Source organism: Herpailurus yagouaroundi, unplaced genomic scaffold, assembly GCF_014898765.1.
Source record: "Herpailurus yagouaroundi ecotype Mexico unplaced genomic scaffold, PumYag 184, whole genome shotgun sequence".
Classification (NCBI taxonomy): Eukaryota; Metazoa; Chordata; class Mammalia; order Carnivora; family Felidae; genus Herpailurus; species Herpailurus yagouaroundi.
Window position 1 is genome coordinate 867,852 of NW_024412415.1, and position 21,084 is coordinate 888,935.

The following is a 21,084-nucleotide window of genomic DNA, read 5'->3' on the forward strand; positions in this document are numbered from 1 at the left end:
CTTAACCGACTGCGCCACCCAGGCGCCCCCAGGGGAAATGTTTAAAACCCTGTGAAAAGGGCTGGTGTACAGGGCCCTGAAAAAGCACACATCTGCCCAGTCTCATCTTATGTACCCACTTCGCCATGGAAACCATGGGGATGCAGCCCTGGAGTTCAGATCAGCCCTCTTCCTTTCTTGTCTGGAAACAAGATGGACACTGTGGAATGATGATAGTGGCCCCACCTTGTCACGTCGTTAATCAGCCGCGTCTGCAGGAGCAGGTTTCTCCGGGGCAGCAAGTTGTCACAAATCAGATTCTGGTTGGCTCTCACGGCGACCCCATTGCAGAGACAGAGGGAGCACAGCACATCCAGAACCTGCAGCAGGACACAACCCACAAAGCCTTAGGACCACCTGGAGGGCACAGTGGGCAGGACCTGATTGCCGAGACATAGGAAGGAAGCGGGCCTTGTGAAGTAGCGAGGGGAGGCTGGTGGCAGGTGGGGGGACCTATTCAGAGTCAAGGCCACCACACCTTCCTCACCAGGAAAATCAGTGAGCAATGCTGGAGCCTGCTGCCCCTGGGGGACACGAAGCTGGGTTCCTTCTAGCCCCTTTGCCCTCACCTTAGGCCCCTTCCCTCTCAACTATGCATGTGACCTGTGATCACTGTTCTGTGAAAACAGGTGGGATTATGGGCTGTGAAGACAGACTGTCTGGGTTAATATCCCAGCCATGGCAGGACTAGGGTCAGATGAGCACAAAACCCAGGCCTGACACCCTCTTGGGAGTCGTGCATGAATGGGGCATGGACCCAGAAGGACCTGGAAGGTGCTTCATTGGCATCGAGGCTAAGTTTACGCTCCTGCCCAGCCTTGGAAACCCCCTGCACTATGATCAGTAGGGACTCATAGCTGTTCATGAAAGGTGCTGTTAAAGAGAAAGCCACAGGCCCCAAGTGGCATCACTTGGGTTAAGGCCCCAAGTCAGTAAGCCAAGACTTAATACTTAATCTAATTGTAGTTTCAAACCCCTAGGAATGTAACCTTTAACCAGTCAGCATGGGGATTTCCCGGTCAGCAATAGGAAATTGAGTGATAGACCCCTTCTGTTCCCAATAGGAGGGTGACCTTGCCTAAAACAATGGATTCTTTGCTAGTAATTTCCTTTTCCCCCCACTTCCTCTCTTCCTTTCAAAGACTTTCCTTTCCTGCAGCCCTTTGGAGCTCCCCTCTACTGCTAGATGGGTTGCTGCCCAATTCATGAATCGATTAACAAAGCTAATCAGGTCTTTAAAATCTCCTTGAATTTTTGTTATCTAACAGCACTCAGCTTTCCATTTGACCAAGGTCCCTCACAGGCAGCAGGCTTGGGGAACCTCACATAGGTCAGTAGAGAACACAGTAGGGCAGATTCCAGTTCCTGGGTCTCCTCAAAGCTCGTTAAGAGACACTTCTATTCCTACTAGTGGTATTCAACAACCTTTCACCCGCTCTCATTCTCTCCTAGAGTGAGAGCAAACCTTCCAGAGCCCAAGTGTTCCCTGAACCTATGAGACCAGCCACCAAGCCACCTCTGCACCTCTTCATTTTCCAGCTGCGTGGGAAGTGGGAACCCAGCCCCTGGCTTCCTAGCCACAGTCTCCTTGTGCCGCATCCTCTCTCATTCAGATTTTGTGTGCCTAGATCGACAGAGGAAACTGTTCTGGGCCAGGCACTGCTCTCCCCTGTCTCCCCTACAGGGAGGTGTGTGCAAACGGCAGTTGATAAATAATAACCGACAAAATTGTGGCAGCCACATTTCAGTCTTTCAAAGTGGCCACTAAGACTCGATGCTTAGTGGGGTTGGATGAATTCAGGTTGTTGGCATTAGTATCCATAATTCTCACAAACCAATTTTCTACCTGACTCCCTGAATGTCAATTTCGTTCCAGATAAATACAAAGCACATTTATGGGACAAGCAGAAAAGAATCCCAAAGGCAGTTTAATGGAGAACTCTTACCATTCCCACTCTGTGAAACATATCGACTGTGGAACTGGAAATCCAGGGGACAATTTCTCATTCTAAGGAAAGAGCCATAGATGGCCAGGAAATTAAATACTTATCATCCAGCCTATCAGACATTTTCATCGGTTTTGCCTTCGAGTGACGGCTGCGGGAGCCTTGCTGTCATAGCTACAGGGACAGCAGAGCTTAATTCACATCCAGCAGGAAGAGCAAGGAGAAAAAAGGCTCTGTGAGAAGGACCTGCCTAATAAAATGTCTCACTTATAAATAAACAATGCCAGAAAGCAACGGGGCTGACTTGTTTAGGCTTTGTTTGAGCAGGCCTTTCTCGGGGTAAAACAGGGCAACGTGGCCAGACTGCCTATATGAGAAGGTTTAAGTGGGTTCCTGTCAAGGTGACGGGAACGTAGACAAGGCCAGCCCACCACAGGGGACCCACAAGTATTGTGCCTGGGGGTCATCTGTACTTAGGGAGAGGGAGCATTTTCGTGGCCTCTGAGAAATGTGGCTAGATGTGGCAGGCATGGACGAGCAGTCACCAAGCTCCAATTCCTTCTACTCCACAGCCCACAGAGGCCCCACTTCCCAGCCTACCCTGCAGTGTGTGGGGTCATGTGACGGAGTTGTGGGCAATGGAATGCAGATGGACATGACCTACATGGCTTTCAGGCCTGGTCCCTAAAAATCTTCTACGCAGTCCTCTGAGCATTCACACTCTCCTCCCAGCCAGAAGTAGGGGTCCTGGGGAAGATGACAAGGGCATCACCTAGCAACTTGCCAGAAATGCAGGTGTTAAGGACCACTTCCTCTGTTCCCCTCCACTCCTCCCCACACCAGACTCACCAGCTGAGAGTCTTTATTTGAACACAAGGAGTAAAGCACACTGCCTTCTGCGAAGCCTTGAGATGGAAGGAACTCGTGTCTCCCCTGAGTGGCCACACAGCCTGAAGCCCTCCCACTGACTGGCCTAGGGTGGTGATGGGAGCAAAGATAAATCTTCCTAGTAAGAATCTGGGCTGTCATAGGAGTTAGGCTTCTCTAATCTATACACTGGCCCAACTGGAGACTGTCCTTGGCTCGTGTTGTGGAGGTCATTGGCTTCTGGCTGTCCTCCTTTTCAGACCCCACATTTCATTCAAGATCCTCTCCGTCTGCTTTTTATTTCCACTAGTCTCTACTCCCCAACAGAGGCTTATGTGGAAATTCTCCTTCAAAAATAAACACCTATCGTACCATGGAAACATCAGTTGGCTGTTGCATTTTGCCCTTCAGCTTATATCTATAAAAACAGCTCCATGCTAAAATGTAATTATTCTGTATAAAAGCTGTAAAAATGCTAATGGTACTTATTCTGTGATTCTTCTTATTGAGTCCTGTATTTGAAAAATGAAGATTTTTGAAGCCCCTGAGGAACAGATTTTTTTTTTTTTCTTGCTGCAGAGGCGAACTGGGTTTCTAGAAAGGCTTCTCTATTGCCTTGGCTGCCTGGGGGCTCAGAGATAATTTCATGGAGCTACTATAGCAACTACGTGGGAGTTAATGGTATGCTTCCCTGTGTTCTATCTTCCCGTAATCCAGGCCAAACCTCCAATTCTGGTGTCTACTTTTTTGGGACCAAAGTTGTTAATTTTACCATATATTTTTCTCACTGGGGGCTCGAAATCCTCATAAAAATAAAACATATTTGTGACTACTGAGGAGGTTTGGAGTAAGATAGGCTTGGGGGCAAGTAAAAAGGGCAGATTTTATTTTTATTATTAGATGCTTAGTCCATGGGAAAATTAGAGGGCGACTTAAAATGTTCCAATTGTTCTTTTCACCAAACAAGAAAAACCAGTGCTACTGACATAGTGTGTTTCTTAGCTCTGATAAGCCAGCCATCTGTTGGATGAGACAAGGCCCGTCCATATGGGTGAGCTTCCATCCAAGGTGAGATGGGAATGTATTCTGGCTCCATTCATTGCTTTTATTCATTTAGGACACCCTCAACAAACATGTATTAAATGCCTGCTATGTGTAATGTATGAGCTTGGCACTGTGAGGAATGAAAAGTTGGTCCCTGCCCTGAAGGAACGTAGATTCTGTGAGAGCAATCTATGTGCAAACATGACTACAGTGATAGGTGAAGCAGAACCACCAAGGAATGGAGGGCTAGTGGTAGGATGGAGGAGAGGAGATCACATCCAACTGGTATCAGAGAAAGTCTCCTCAGAGCACCTGAGTGGCTCAGATGGTGGAATGTCAGGCTCTCGATTCTGGCTCTGGTCACAATCTCACGGTTTGTGGGTTTAAGTGCCACGTCAGGCTCTGCACTGACAGTGTGGAGTCTGCTTGGGATTCTCTCTCTCTTTCTCTCTCTCTCTCCCCTCGTGTCTCTGCCCCTCCCCTGCTCACACTCTCTCACTTGCTCTCTCTCAAGATAAACATTTAAAAAAAAAAAAAAGAAAACTTCAAGGAGGAGTGGCATTTGAGTAAGTTTTGAAGGGCAGACAGAATTTTTCATGGGTGCTGGAAAACTAAGAAGTGAGGAGAGGTGGAGATTTCAGCACGAGTCAAGGCACTGAGAGGTCGAGGGGCAGAGAGCATTCGGAGAATGGTCTTTTCACTCCAGAGATTGTGTTCTTTCCCTCGAACTTTCTGACCTCCATTGGATCATGCTTTAGATGAGTGGCAATGCTTTCCACGTCAGGGAGAGAGCTAACAAGTGAAAAATCTTAGAGGCGGCATTAATTACTGCCACCACTGTATCTACTCCCGTCCTAAACCTGTGATTAGAGCTGGAACAGTACAAAAAGGGGTTCATCAAACCCATGAGATGTACAAACCTTTTTTTTTTTTTTTTTAAAGAAAAATGTCACGACCCTGAAGACCACAGATGGGCCCACAGGGGAGTGCAAACTCCAGTCTCAGAAACCTTTACTGGTCTAAAAATGCCTTCTAATTATGAATTCTTCACTGTGCAGTTTTGTTTTTAGAGAACTATAAAAATAAGAACGTGCAATTAAAAATATTCTCCCAGAACACGTGGACCCCAAAGAACATGTTCACAGACGGCAGTTTGAGAAACACTGGAAAGAATATTAAACGCTGAGGGGGAGACTCAAAGTCTCTGGTCCTGGGCTGTCGTGAACGAGTTGTGTGGCCTCTGGCACGTGGCTTAACATGTCAGGGCCCACGTCTCAGCCTTGTTTCTGCCACCGACAAGTGGAAATAACAATGCTACATCATGGGGTCATACTGAGGACAAAGAAAATGCATGGGAATGTGGAGGACAGCACCTTGCATTTGTCAAATGCACAACAAATGTTAGCTATCGTCGTCACCATAATTACTGTTGCTATTAATGGGAGAGCTGTGAGGCGCTTTGTGCTTCTAAAATTCTATGTATTTTCTGCAGTACCTGGGTGGCTCAGTCAGTTAAGTGTCCGTCTTTGGCTCAGGTCATGATCTCGCAGTTCATGGGTTTGGGTCCCGCGTCGGGCTCTGTGCTGACAGCTCAGAGCCTGGACCCTGCTTTGGGTTCTGTGTCTCCCTCTCTCTCTGCCCCTCCCCTGCTCACACGGTCTCTCTCAAAAATAAATAAACATTAAAACATTTTTTTTTTAATTCTATGTATTTTCAGCCACTATCTTCACGGAAAACTAAGTGAATAGATCAGAGACATGTGAAAACCCACGACTGGAGAAAAAAGAGCAGCATGGAGAGCAAAACATCACCTTGACATTTTCCAAGCAAAAAGAAAACGTCACAGCAGAAGTCTGGCCTTCACTCTGCACATTCTTTATAAAGCTACCACAAATAGCTCTATTTGTGGTAGCTTTATTGATGATTTGAGACAGATTTCTCTTTGGAAATAAAAGTTATCCAGATAATTTCTAAGGGAAGGCCTGAATTCATGGCAAACCAACCTTCATCCAAAAATCTATCAAGAGACAAAAAAAGGGATATCCTTGAGGAGGCTTTTATGTACCGGGAACATACTGCGTGAACTTTTCTAACATTGCCGGAATTTCTCAGTGCCTTGGCTCCCAAAGATTAAAGACCGCCCTGCTACTACACTCGGGTAACCTATCAGAGCAGGTAGTGATTTGTAGCAAAGTCCTTCAGCTTACTGGCCTCAGATTTCTCAACTGTGGAATGGGCAGAATAGTCATCAACTCGCCACCAAGCGACATCCATTAAATGCTCTGTAGCTCTTGGCTGAAAGAAGCCATAACAAAGCTGGTTATTCGTGAAGTGCGTTATGTGGTCTGACCATCAAGATGACCCAGGAGCAACGAAACAACAGAAGCTTTTCTCTAGCCAAAGGGCTCTTCCTGACATCTGCATGTAGCTCATGGCCCAGACCATGTGTTTCCTGGGTGCTTATCAATTACTCTTATTATGCTTTGCTGACAGGAGAGAACATGTCGGAGCATACAGACACTGGTCTGATGCTGGAGCCTCATGCCTGCTTTTGATTTACCCCATTTGGGAAAGCAATTGCAAGCCCCACATATTTCTTTCTCTTCTTTGCCAAGCAATTTCACAGATGCTAAGGACCATGGCTTTTCTGCTTCCTAAGGAAGGCACAGCTAAGCAATGCTGCAGAGGCTTATTCTCCTGGACCCCCTGAAACGTGTCTCAAATAAGCAGCGCCCTCCAATGATGGTGAACACAGAGGGCCAGTGACCAAGCTGAGTTTTCGTCACTGCAGGAGCAAAGCCGTGGCCGCTCATGTCATCTGCTCTTGAAATACACCCTCTCGGCCTTGGGGTACCTGCCTGCTCACTAATTAGGGCAGGAACTCCCCAACCACAGGGCTGATGTTGAAGAGTCAGGAAAAAGCGTATTTTAATAGACTTTCCCTGCAAATCGGGTGTCTTCAACACATGATTCCATAAAAACAGAGATGACAGAACTTTAAGACCCCTAAAAAACTGATGGAGCTTTCTACCTTAGCAAATGAGGTAGCACTGTCTCCACTGCGCAGATGATATAAATGAGGCCCCAAAGCACACAGCAATTTTGTCTCTGTGCTCTTGCTTGCTCATGAGCAAAAAAGTAGATTCACTTCCTTCGCTTGGTGCGGCTCAGGGTAAATCTGATTTCATTTAATAACAAGCCAGTTGCCAAGACTTTCTATGCTATTTTTATCTGATTTTTGTGTATCTTCTTTCTACAGCTTGGTATTAGCTGTTCCACTACTAAGTTCCTAGACCCCAGGGTAGGTCTTGCACTCACCCCAGCCCAGCACCTTATGCAGTCGGCTCCATGTTCAGGGCTGAAGGTGATGGATGAGCTGGGCTTGTGAAGCTGGTGGAAAGAGAGAAAGGACCTCCAAGACCCAGTGTGACCGTCTGCCTTGGAGTGTGCTCCTAGGGCAGGAAGTGTCTTTCAGAACCTCAGTTTCCCAAAGTGTTTTTCTTTTCCCTACCCTCAAATCAGAGCCAAGAAACAGACTAGTCAACATGCTCTCAGTAACACACACTGGTGATTAAGCAGCAGAAGTCCATCCCTGTTTGGGTTCTTCTTTCTGATACCCACCTTGTGATTCCGCCCATGCTTATCCAACAGGGAGATGATAGACTTGATGTGGCCCTCTGCTATCAGATTTAAGGCTTCTGGGCTTTCAGTCAAGATGCAGTGCAAAACTTCCAAGATACCTGTATAAATGCCACAAAAATCGTGTGGATGTTAAAAAACCTGCAGAACCGACCGCACTTCAGAAACCTGAATTGTAACTGAAAGGACCATCCTGAGGGGACAGAATATTATCAGCTCCTTGAATGTATTAAATATTTCCAGCCAGAAGAAAGACTGTAGCCATCTCTGGTAGACTTCAGGAGCCTCTGGGGCCTAAGAAGTCTGTGATTTAGAGAGGGTATTTCCTTAGGCACTAACCTCACCTTCCTCCTTCTTAGACAAAGACATGATCCTTCTATGTCAAGATATAGAGAAGCAGCAAGTTAAGTAAGTCAGAGAACAACAAATACTATTTGATTTCACCCATGTGTGGAATTTAAGAAACGAAACAAAGAAAGCAAGAGACAGAACAGACTCAAATACAGAGAACAAACTGGTGGTTACCAGAGGGGAGGTGGGTGGGGGATGGGTGAAATCAGGTCAAGGGGATTAAGAGCACACTTATGATGAACACTGGGTAATTGATAGAATTGCTGAATCACTATATTGTACACCTGAAACTAACAGAATACTGTATGTTGGTCACACTTCAGTTAAAAAAAGAAAAAAATGTAGAGGAGCAGCGGTAAAATGGAATTCTTCACTTGGTCAGACCAAGCAATACTTAATTAAAATGGCGGATGCCCAGTTTAGTGTCAATTCTAGAGGTCCTTCAAATAATTTAGGAAATATTGTAAGTGTTCCTTGCCTAAGAGTTTTTCTAGGAACCACCCCAGAAAGTATTTTCATTTTAGATGTACTGGTGTACCAAGCAAACTATAAATTCACTAAATAATGTTTACCTTTGCCTCTTTACTCAGCACACTAGATGGTTTTCTCTGTGAAGGGAAGGCTTAAGAAACACTAACTGGTGCCCTTGCAACCTGGCACCTACAAGGGTAACACACCGTGATGAAAATATAAGGGAAGTAGTTGGCGAGTATCTATTGGTTTTATTGAAAACACTCCCCTTGGTTCCGGTTTTCTCAAGGTTTTCATAAATTATTATGAAATGTAATATGGCCCATGGAGGAGGCACTGATGAAAAAACAGGGGCTTGAGAATACATAGGTGTAGGTGGATAGACCTTAGGGGAGCCTTCCTTTGGCCTGTCCAAGTTCAGGCCACCTCTGGACAATGAAAAAAGCATCAAAACCTTTTAGCTTTCCAGAGAGGGGTCTGCAGCTGTCATGTTCTCTCATCGCCGAGGAAGCCAATGGTTGAGCTTCACAGCCCAGTTACTTAACTTACCAACAACAACCATTCTCTTGGCTCAAATTCTCTGCGAGTCATCAAGAAGCATTATAGATAGATGTCAAGGGTGACTTAGCAGGAGGGAGGACCATCATTTCCTCCTATCCCATGTCATCCTTCAGTCTGCTTCTGACCACAATAGGGTAAGCATGTTCAGAGAGGGTTCAGAAGCCCAAGGAAAAGAACTGCAAGGAGCAGGTAGGAGACCACTGCCTGGGTGGGGGGCAATGAAAGGATCCAGGGGATGGAGATAAACACACAAAGTGAAAAGTGAAACAGAAAAGGAAATCATTGAAGTCTGGGTTAGAGTGGTTACATAAAGTCACAGCAGCACCAGAAAGATTCAGGACCTTCTCTTTGTTGAAGTAATCACTCCAGGATTGCTTACACCTCAGTGGGAAAATAGAATTATTCAAAGATACAACTTTTATTTTTTTTTTTTTCCAGAAAGAAAAAACCCCACCTTCTTCAGTGGTTTCCTGTGAACACTTACCTGAGGAAGATTCTAGTCTATCCAATTTGCTGATTAGCCAATCAAGGTTATTAGAGAATTGAGCACAGTTGTTTCTGTTTCCACGAATGAGAGCAGCTGCAAACAAGGACACATTGGAACATGTAGGTTAAAGGGCAGGAGGATGGGCATAAGAATTTGGGAAACTGTTAAGCACAGCACCTGCTTAGCAACAAAAAGGAACTGTGTGTAACCATCTTCCCCTTCCAAGCCCTTTGATACAATTGTTCCTATACTTAGCAAAGTGAAAATCTACCATTCACTCAACTATTCCAGAGAATCTATGTACCAAGCACCTGCCTACTTGCTGGGAACAGAGCAGTGGGAACAGAGCAGCGGGAACACAGCAGCAGATACCTGCTTGGTTACTGGTTTAAGAACTCCATTCTCTGCACTGTTTTCTTAAACCCAGCTACAGAGTTGCTATTTTTCAATGCTAAAGGGAGGCATCCCAGTGAAACAGCTGGAAAGGTAGGTGAAACAAACAGGCAAGGGCGCCTGGGTGGCTCAGTCCCTTGAGTGTCCGACTTCAGCTCAGGTCATGATCTCCCCGTTCGTGAGTTTGAGCCCCGCCTCGGGCACTGTGCTGACAGCTCAGAGCCTGGAGCCTGCTTCGGATTTTGTGTCTCCCTCTCTCTCTGCCCCTCCCCTGCTCACTCTCTGTCTCTCAAAAAATAAACATTAAAAAAATATTTTAAAAACAAACGAACAGGCCAATAACTGCAAAACAGGAAACTCTAAAATACCTAAAACACATCAGCATATGACGAGGGTTCCCAAAGTGTGGTCTGTGGAGGCCAGAATGCTTCACCTGAGAACTTGTTAGATATGCAAATTCTCTGGCCTTATCCCAGATCTAAGGATTCAGAAACTCTGGGGATGAGACTTTTAACCAGCCCTCCAGCTGATTCTGATGCCTGCTCCAAGTTGAGAACCACTGGTAGAGAACACTGCTAAGGGTGGGAGAGAATATGCTGTCAGGAGATTTTCACCAAACTAGACCAAGCAACCTTCCCTCCACAGGCCTCTGCAATGAATCCACCTAAACCACTGGTCCCATGCTCTTCATGCTGTTGGTTTTCAAAGACAGGTTTCACAGATGCTTCAGAGATACCTGGATGAGGGAAAAGTCTTCCTGAGGACCTCTGCTTTGTACCTCCACGGTCAGAGGAGGGCTGGATTGAGTTTGACCCCCCCAAACCACTTTCAGGTCTGCAGCAGCAAAGGGGTTAAGCACAGGGTGCTGGAGTCAGGCGGCCTCACACCGTAGTTCCTTCCCATACTACATGTATGACCTTGGGTACGTTACGACTTTGTGAGCATCAGTTTCTTCGGATTCATGACTAAATGGTTAACAGTGCCTATACCTGAAGGTGTTGTTGGGCAGATCAAAAAGATATTCTACTGCTTGGCAGAAAAGCTCAATAACTGCTTTTTTTTGTATAATTGCTGTTGAGTTTGAGCATACCGGTAGAAAGTATTAGTGTTGGAAGGGACTTCACAACGTCACACAGAATGGTGGTAGTACAATCAGCCTGACCCTCGACATCGAGAATGGGTCCAACCTGATGTTGCTGGTTCCCCTCTGGCCCGCTCAACTTTCTATGGACTTTCTCTAACGGGACATACACTTCTGAGCAAACCCCCAAATGCTGCCTTGTCACCATCTCCAAGCACCTACCGGTGGCTACCTTCCCATTCGGGCGGATACTGTCTTCCACTGCCTTCCTCCTGTAGCTTGCTGGCTGGGCCCTGTGGTGGCACTGGTTAGAACAGGCCCCAGGACATCACCCCCACTGGTGTTGTGAGAAGAAAGGCTGGGCGCCGAACCTCCTTACTCCCCGCCTTTGTCGCCCCTCCCCCCCCCCCCAAATTAAATAATGAACAGGCCAAAGTGGCAGGAATCACGACCAACCAACAAGAGGTCAGGGACAGGTCAGGGAGCTGAAAAGAGTGACTGTCCTTCAAGTGCAAGTGCCCGAGTCTAAAAGTGGAACGCACTGCAAACATATTCTAGTCTTGTTCCCTCATTTTATTAAAACAAATTTTTTTAGGGGCCCCTGGGTGGGTCAGTCAGTTAAGCGGCCGCCTTCGGCTCAGGTCATGATCTCGCGGTCCGTGAGTTCGAGCCCTGCGTCGGGCTCTGGGCTGATGGCTCAGAGCCTGGAGCCTGTTTCAGATTCTGTGTCTCCCTCTCTCTGACCTTCCCCTGTTCATGCCCTGTCTCTCCCTGTCTCAAAAATAAATAAAATGTTAAAAAAATTTTTTTTTAAATTTTTTAAATGTTTATTTACTTTTGAAGGAGAGAGAGACAGAGTGTGAGTGGGGAAGAAGCAGAAAGAGAGAGGGAGACACAGAATCTGAAGCAGGGTCCAGGCTCTGAACTGTCAGCACAGAGCCCGACGCGGGGCCCGAACTCACAAACCACAAGATCACGACCTGAGCTGAAGTCAGACACTTAACCGACTGAGCCACACAGATGCACCCCCTCATTTTAAAGAGGAAGGACTGGGGGCACCTGGGTGGCTCAGTCGGTTAAGTGTCTCTTGGTTTCTGGCTCACGTCATGATCTCACAGTTCCTAGGATTAAGCCCCAGGTCAGGCTCTGCACTGACAGCAAGGAGCCTGCTTGGGATTTTCTCCCTCCCTCTCTCCCTCCCATGTGCCTGTGTGAGCGTGTGTGTTCTCTCTCTCCCTCTCTCTCTCTCTGCCCCTCCCGTGCATGCATGCTCTCTAAATAAATAAACTATTAAAAAAAAATAAAGAGGAGGGACTGAGGTTCGGAGACAGTAATGACTGTCAAAGGTTGTACAGGTAGTTTTGGCTGGGCTGATCACAATCCCCTTCCACTCGCTGCTGCCTTCTTGCTCTAAGTGTGGAAAGTACTGTAAGTTGCTGGCGAACAGAACGAACAGTGCTGGGCTGGAATCAACCGGTTAACAAAAGGTGTCCAAGGAGTGAGGCCGGATCGGCGATCTTGCACAGACACCCTTGGAAATCCTCCCGGGGAGAGGCTCCGGGGGTGTGCTTACCCAGCAGTTTGTATAGCAGGCGCAGGATCTCTTTCCAAGCCATGCCACTCTCCTCCCTTGCAATTCCTGCAAAGTGCGCCACGCTGTTGTAGATGTTTAAGCGATCGATGCAGTTTAACACAAGGGCCAACATTCCCTGCGAAGGAGAGTGGGGGAAAGAGTGAAAGCCCCTGAGAAAGCAGGAGCCTTTTGTTCTTTTCCCTCCCACGTCATTCACCTTTGAAAGCTCGTAATGCTAATGTGCTAACAGACCTTCACGATCTTTTTTCCCCCTAAAAACAAAATGTACACATTCTTAGGCCTCTGAGACACACGGGGCATCCATTTGGAGCATGAGTTAGCGGTTTCCTCGTGGCGGGTTTGCCCCCGTGTGATTATCTCAATCTAAGGACCTATCACAAGAGGGAGCGTGAGTGACTCTCACAACAGCTTGCTCTGTGTCTGGTGGGAAATGGTTCTGACTCACCCAGAAACAGCCCTACAGATAGTTCTTATTTTCCTGTCAAATGTCAAGTGAGTTCAGGAAGTTCCATTCAGATGCACAAGGAAAACCATGCTTGCTTCCTCCCTCTCCCCCTGGCAAAAGGGTAGGATTAAGAGACAATAAAATCAAAGTGGATTTTTAACTACTTTTCTTCTACATTACAATACTATGCCACCCAGTGAAAACATCTGTGCCTAGTTGTTCTTAAAGACATACAGTTTCAGTAGCCTTTCAGGCGTAATGTCCCCAAAGCCAGTCTGCTTGGATCAGAAGACTGAGCAGGGTCAGTCTTATATTCCAGGCCAATGACTTTGGAAATGCCCAAGGGATAAGCCCTGTCCCCGGGAATGGGGGCCGGACAGGAGGGCGACCATGGCCTCTTACTGCCAAATCATCACGTCAGTGTTCAAAGAAGGCATGTGACCTAAGATCCCGCCTAACCAAGGACGGAGGCAGAACCCGAGCCAGAGCCCCCGCCAAGTCCCAGGTTTGTTTTTCCTTGCATCCAGGTCCCATCTCTGGTGACTCAGATGCTCAGGTTCTAAGTCAGACCTGGATCTTTACTTGTTACCTTTCAAACCAGCTCCTCAGTCATTTCCAAAGTGGTAGAACCTGGCCATGTGTATTTTTTCAAACAGGTTTTCTAGGTAATTCTGACATCTTCCAAAACTTGGCAATCACAGCCAATGGCATGCTCTAATAGTTGAGGTTTAGTAACAATAGATTTGGGATACACACATGCACTGTGGCAACAAAGCTCTCAAATACAGTTTGGTTTGAGTGTGCCAATGTGCACGGTTACAACGTATATTGGTAGTGTAACCCGGTGCGGTGGACAGGGAAGGTTGGCTTCTATTTAATCCTTTTCTTCCCAGCTTCCTTCCTTTCTTGTTCTTTCATAACTACGTGCACGCATGCACACAAGGCTCAAATGCCATCACAGGGATGTTTTAGCGGCGGACGCAAAGAGAATCGCGATGTTCAATTTTCTAGACTTACTTCTTCCTTGAAAAGATTCTGTCTGTTCTTAAGTGAGCGGAGCTTGTTCTGTTTGTCTTCGTGTTGCATCTCCTCCTCCGGGGGCTGGAAGTAGGCGATCAGGTCCTGTAAGGTCTGCAGGACCTCTTCTATCGGCAGGGTGATGGGGGCCGCCGTACGATTGTTCCCACTAAAGAACACAAGACGGACACAGACGTGGACGTGGCTCAGACACGGGCCTTCAGGCAGCGTCCCTGACAAGCACCCACCAGATCCTGGCTCTTACCTGCCCCACATGGGGCGCAGCGCACGGCTTCCTGCAGCAGTCACTCAGGGAATGACCACCAACAGACAACAGAAGAAAACGCCTCCTTCGATTTGCAGGCCATTTCATAAATAAAGGGAGATGACCTGTGGCCGCCTGCCACACTTTTTCATTTTTAAAAGTAAAAACAGATTTAAAAATCATAAACTTATTCACTCATGGTTGTTTGGAACTATCACAGATTCTTCTCGGAATAGGTTAAACATAGGGGCGGAAGGGCTTCTATCACTGGGTCTCTCCCTCCATCTGTATTTTTGTCTTCTCTCTCTGTGTATCTCTCTGCACATTTTTCATGTCTCTGCATGTGTTTTTCTCTTACAGGTTTTATGCATGTGCACTCACACACCAGCTCCCCCTTCCTCATTTGTTATCTCCTTCAGACTTCCTCTGTGTGCCCTCCGTCCTCATTCTCAACAACCCCGCCATCTTGTGACATCCTTCTCTCCTTCTGTCTTCATGTCCCTCTCCCTCCTCAGTGTTACCCTCCCCACCATCCCTCTTTCTCTGTTGTGATCCTTCTATCCTGAATCTGTGTTTCTGACTCTGTCATAATTTTTCAAGAAGTCTTGTTATTAAATCCTGTCAATGCAGAGAGACCACAAACCTCCACAGATGGCAAAATAAGCCCTCAATTTCCCATGTCCTTGGCAGGTACACTGGTGAGCCTTCTGGAAGGTAAAGGCTAAAAAAGAGGAAGGGGGAAATGGAGCCAGCCCCCGTGTAAATGCATCATGGCCCCAGGGGACTGAGAATTGGTGGAATTGGTATAAATAACGTCATGGCTTTTCCTTGGGTCAATTTCTAAGGCCTTCTCCTTGAATTTACAGTGAATTTAGTTATATATTAACCTGGACACATGCTAAGAAAAGACTGTTATCTAGGCCTGAAGCAAAGGCTTAATAAGCCCTAAGAACCCTCAGCTTATGAAGTGACAATTCCAATTTTGTACATAAAAATGACAAGTGTTGGGGCGCCTGGGTGTCTCAGTGGGCTAAGCATCTGACTTCAGCTCAGGTCATGATCTCATGGTTCATGGGTTCAAGCCCCACATCGGGCTCTACACTGACATTATGGAGCTTGGTTGGGAGCTCTCCCCCCACCGCCTGCCACCCCGTCTCAAAACAAACAAACATAAAAAAAAATGACAAGTGCATGCAGTAAGGACAGAACACCAGTGGATTACAGGCAGGGAGATCCTTCTCATGAGTGTATGCTCTGGACCGTGGAGGTGCTCAAGGAATGCTAATGACTATCTGAGATATTATAGTATACCTGCTGTGAGGACATGAGGTGAAGGTTTGAGACTACAAAACCTAATTGGGAATGACTTTCCAGTTCTCGATTCAGAGAAAAATGAACACAGTCTCCCCAGTATGTTTGGTCCAGTTGCAGAGTCCCCTAGCCCCACTCACCCCCCTTTATAAAAACATTTTAAGTCTACTAGAAACAATGACACCAGTTCAGTAAAAAGTGTGTGATTAAAATAAAGATGAAAACATACAAGAGATTTGCTGGCATTTTGTAGTTTGAAAGGGCAACTTACAGGGGTTTGGGAAACCCAAGTTATAGTCAATGCCATGAACATGTGCTATCTGGAGTGCCTGCTTCTAAGCCTCTTGGGCTTCACTTTCCCCCTGGAAAATAGGAAAGGTACTATCTACTATTGCCAGGGTGCTTCTGGGTCTAATTTTTTCGGTGGGTTCTCAATGTTCGATTGCTTTATCTTGTCCTTGCGAGACACCTCAATATAATAGTCTTCCGCTGGACTAAGGCAGATCCCCCCCTTCCCTCAAAACAGAGCACATACCACATGCCCGGCAGTGGGGAAACAGACACGACCTCTGAATGGCTTTAGGGCGCTCATGTTCTACTCCAGAACCTTGGGGAGGAGGCCCAGATGTACCAAGAAGGATAGGGACAAGATGATGTCTCAATTCAGAACTAACTACAATGGTACCTACTTTATCCCAGCCATCTTTCACTCCCTACTTCAGCCACTGCCCCACTACCTTCTCAGATCTTTCCAAGGACTTCTTTTGTTTAATTCAAGTACAATCCCAGGGATTCTGAATATTTACCATACTATTACCATAACACAACTATTTATGTATTGTTTCGATCATAAGGTTAAACTCAGGACAGCTGGGCAATATCTACTCGTCAGCAGGATTTCTGAGACTCCCTCACCCCTCACATTGTTCATCTGTCCTATTGGACAGCTCCCAGCAACTGACCAGAGGATGATGAGACAGCACAAGCCAACGCCAACCTTTCTTCCTCATTGTTCTTTCTTCTTCCTTCCCTATTAATTTAACTTTAATGTGCTTCTTCCCAGAAGGCCACCCCCTGTCCTTCTGGCTTCCACTGTACACAGCATGTTCTGTTGGTTTCTCAAAAGAGACAGGAGAGGAGAATCTTACTCACAAATGATTTTTTATCCTTCATTTCCCAGCTCTTGAAAATTTCAAGTGCTATGGCTTTTGCAGCCCCCTTCACTGCTGCATGGGTTTGTTTTTCAGTAGTCCTCCTTTCTTCCAAAAAAAAAAAAAATCTTATGGCTTGGAGAATCCAGAATGTCCCCCATTGAAAGGGAAACATCCAGAACAGCTGAGTGAGGAGCTCAGGAAATCCTCTCTCCCGCAAAATAATGATAAACTTGGGATAAATCATCTAAAACAATTGTTTTAGGACTCTGGAAATTGACCAAAGCCATACAATAAATTGAGACTGATCGACTGATTGATTTATTAAATAATGAGCCTCAGTAAGAACAGTAGGAGTCTATGATGTTTCAGTCTGAGGCTGTTTCCATGCTTTCTTCCAGCTTCAGACCAAAGAAGTTCTAACAAGGTGGGGTAGACAATGAGCAAGGCCACACATGCTCAGAAAGTACTGGAGAGGGACCTAGTTATCTACTCATCTCTGGCCGAATATGAGGTTTTGTACAAGCAGAAAGCAAAATCCAGAACAGACCTAAAACTATCTGAACTCTGAATGTGTCATCTAGCCCACAAGCAGGTCCATCAGCAAATACTTGTAAGAAATATTTACAAGCCAACCAGGCTTGCCTTCTAAGAAAGACTAAGGGAAGCCCTTCAGGCTGAAATAAAATGACACCAGACAGTAAGCAGAATCCACATCTAGGAATAAAGAGCACTGGTAAAGGTAATTGTGCAGGTAAATATAAAATATGGTATAAACATATTCATTTCTCTTTTGTTTTTATATTTTAAAAAACACAAATGGATAAGAAAATAATGCTAAAACTGGGCTTATAACATATGGGGATGTAATATATATACATGACAATATTATCACAAGGAGGAGGAAAGTAATACTGGAGCAAAGTTGCTTTATTTTACATAAGTTAGTATTAATCCGAGGTGGAGTGTTGGAAGTCCAAAACAGAGTGAGTTTCCTAGGGCAACCACTAGGAATATAACTCAAAAAAGTAGCAAAATAAAAACAAACAAACCAAAAAACCTTAAAGAAATGAAAATGGTAAACTAGAAAATATCTATTTAACACAAAAGAAGGCAATAAGAGGAAGAGAGGAAAAAAGAACATGAGATCTATAAAAATCAGCAAAATGGCAGGCATAAATCCAACAATTTGAATAACTACATTATCTATAAATGGATTACACACACCAATAAAAGGAGGACACTTGTCAGAATACATAAAAATAAAAATTCAGGGGCGCCTGGGTGGCGCAGTCGGTTAAGCGTCCGACTTCAGCCAGGTCACGATCTCGCGGTCCGGGAGTTCGAGCCCCGCGTCGGGCTCTGGGCTGATGGCTCAGAGCCTGGAGCCTGTTTCCGATTCTGTGTCTCCCTCTCTCTCCGTCCCTCCCCCGTTCATGCTCTGTCTCTCTCTGTCCCAAAAATAAATAAATGTTGAAAAAAAAATTTTTTTTTTAAATAAAAAAATAAAAAAAATAAAAAAAATAAAAATTCAGTGTATGCTCTCTATAAGACCACTTTATAGATTCAAAGATACAGGGTGCAAGTAAGAGGACTGAAGAACTTACACCATGCAAACAGTAACCATAATCTGCATATAAGGCATCTGGTGTGGCTCTACAAAACAGACTTGAAGATAAAAGATGTTCACAAAGAAAAAAGGGAAATGTTTTGCAACTATGAAAGAGTCAATTTATCAGCAAGATATACCTATTATAAACATATAACCATGTAACAACAGAGACCACAATATATGAAGCAAAAGTTGAGAGAATTGAGGGAGAAACAGACAAGTCAACCTACTAGTGAGAAATTAAACACCCTATTCTCAGTTAATGTAACATCTTCTAATGGAACTGTATTAATGAAGGGCAAAAACCATACAATCATCTCAATAGACAAAGAAAAAAAGACTGTCAAAATCTAACTCATTCAAGATGAAAGAAACCTCTCAACAAACTAGGAATAAAAAGAGAACTTCTTCATCCCAATAAAGGGAATTTATAAAAACCCTACAGTTAACTTCATATTTAATAATCAAAGACTGAATGTTCTCCTGCTAAGATCAGGAACAAAACAAGGATGTCTGTTCCTTCCACTTTGATTTCACATCATAGTGGATGTTCTAGTCAGTGCAGTCATGAGGTGGTGGTGGTGGTGGGTGGGAAGAAAGGGCATCCATATTGGAAAGGAAAAAATAAAACTTTCTTTATTCACAGATAATATGACCCTTTATGTAGATAAAGCACGTGTGTACACACACACACATCCACCAGAATAATAATTTTCAATTAAGTCACAGGATATATGATGGATATTTTTAAAACTCAATTTCTATATGCCAGTATTATTTACGCAGTGAAAAATCTGAAAAGAAATTAAGAAAATAATTCCATTTGTAGTAGCATCAGAAATAAATACTTAGGGGGCACCTGGGTGGCTCAGTTGGTTAGGCGTCTGAGTACAGCTCAGGTCATGATCTCATAGTTACGGAGTTCAAGCCCCACGTGGGGCTCTGTGCTGACAGTTCAGAGTCAGAAACCTGCTTTGGATTCTGTCTCTCTCTCTCTCTCTGTCCCTCCCCCACTCGCACTCTGTGCCTCTCTGTCTCAAAAATAAACAAACATGGGGCGCCTGGGTGGCTCAGTCGGTTAAGCGTCCGACTTCGGCTCATGTCACCATCTCACAGTCCGTGAGTTCGAGCCCCGCGTCGGGCTCTGGGCTGATGGCTCAGAGCCTGGAGCCTGCTTCCAATTCTGTGTCTCCCTCTCTCTCTGCCCCTCCCCCATTCATGCTCTGTCTCTCTCTGTCTCAAAAATAAATAAACGTTAAAAAAAATTTTTTTTAAATAAAAAAAAATAAACAAACATAAAAAAAAATACTTAGGAACAAATTTTACAAAAGCAGCCCAAGACTTAAACACTGAAAACTGTAATACCTTGCTGAAAGGAATTCAAGAAAAATAAATGGAGAGACATTCTATGTTTATGAATCAAAAGCCTCAGGATAATTAAGATAAAAGTTCTCCCAAAATTGGTCTAAAGGTTCAAACCATTCTCTATAAAAATACTGGCAGGCTGTTTTGCAAAAACTGACACCTTTACCCTAAAATTTATATGGGAATTCAAAGGATTCAGAAGAGCCAATAGAATTTTGCAAAAAAAAGTACAAAACTGGAGGATTCACTGTATCTGATTTCAATACTTACTACAAAGTTATGTTTGTCATTTTGGCATAATCACAGGTATGAAAGCCAGTGGAATAGAACTGAGGGTCCAAAAATAAACCCTTATATTTACGGTCACTTGACTTTTGACAAAGGTGCCAAGGCAATGTGATGGGGGAAAGGATGGTCTAGTCAGCAAATTGTACAGGGACAACAAGGTATCTACAGGATCCACTTAAATAAATTTCAATTCGTATTACCTCAGACCATGTATAAAAATTGATCCAACATGCAACCTCAGCCTAAATATAAGAGCTAAAATTATATAACTTTCAGAAGAAAACACAGGAGAAAGTCTTGGTGACTCTGGGGACACCCAAAAGCACAGTCCAGAAAAAAAGTTATGTCATATAGGACTTCACCAAAATTAAACCTTTTGTGCTTCAAAAGACATCATTAAGAAAATGAGAACAAAAGCCACAAACTAAGAGAAAACAGTTGCAAATCATGAATCAATAAAAAACATGCATCCGGAAGATACAAAAAACTGTCAAATGTCAGCGTGAGGACAAACCACCCAACTAAAAAAACAGGCAAAAGCCCTGATTACATTTTACTAAAGAAGAGATACGAATAAGCACATGAAAAGATGTTAAAAATCATTAGTCATTTTGGAAATGCAAATTAAAACCATAATGGGATACCACTTCATATCCACTAGAATATATACAATTAAAAGTCAGACAATAAGGATGTGGAGAAACTGGAACTTTATATATTCTGTGTGGAGTGTCTAACAGTGTGTCTACTTTGGAAGGCAGGTTTTCAGTTTCCTAAAAAATTGAACATACCTACATGTCCACTGATGGATGAATGGATAAACCAAATGTAGTATTTGCATACAACGTAATATTATTCAACCTTAAGAAGGAAAGAAATTCTAACATGCTACAGTATGAGTGAATCTTGAAGACTTTGTTAAGTGAAATAAGCAAGGCACAAAAAGATATTGTAGGATTCTAATTAAGTCAGTCAAATTCACAGGAAGGTTGTATCATGGTTACCAGGAGCTGAAGTGGGGGGGGGGGGGGCTGCAGCGGGGGGGGGGGAGGGGAGGAAATGGGGAGTTTTTTCATGTTTATTCATTGTTGAGAGAGACAGAAACAGAGAGGGAGTTCGAGCCCCACATTAGGCTCAGTGCTGACAGTTCTGAGCCT

The 21,084-nt window shown here is 44.7% G+C and overlaps 1 protein-coding gene across 1 annotated transcript in view; it reads right to left on the bottom strand.

Moving 5' to 3' along the window:
- The window catches only part of RYR3 (ryanodine receptor 3), a 529,492-nt gene that overhangs the window by 239,706 nt on the left and 268,702 nt on the right, over positions 1-21,084 (bottom strand). The window contains exons 13-17 of the mRNA XM_040492205.1: positions 13,936-14,104; positions 12,453-12,588; positions 9,403-9,498; positions 7,518-7,636; positions 226-359 (exon numbers count right to left, since the gene is read on the bottom strand). Of these exons, the coding sequence (XP_040348139.1) occupies positions 226-359; positions 7,518-7,636; positions 9,403-9,498; positions 12,453-12,588; positions 13,936-14,104 (654 nt within the window). The remainder of the gene's footprint in view (positions 1-225; positions 360-7,517; positions 7,637-9,402; positions 9,499-12,452; positions 12,589-13,935; positions 14,105-21,084) is intronic.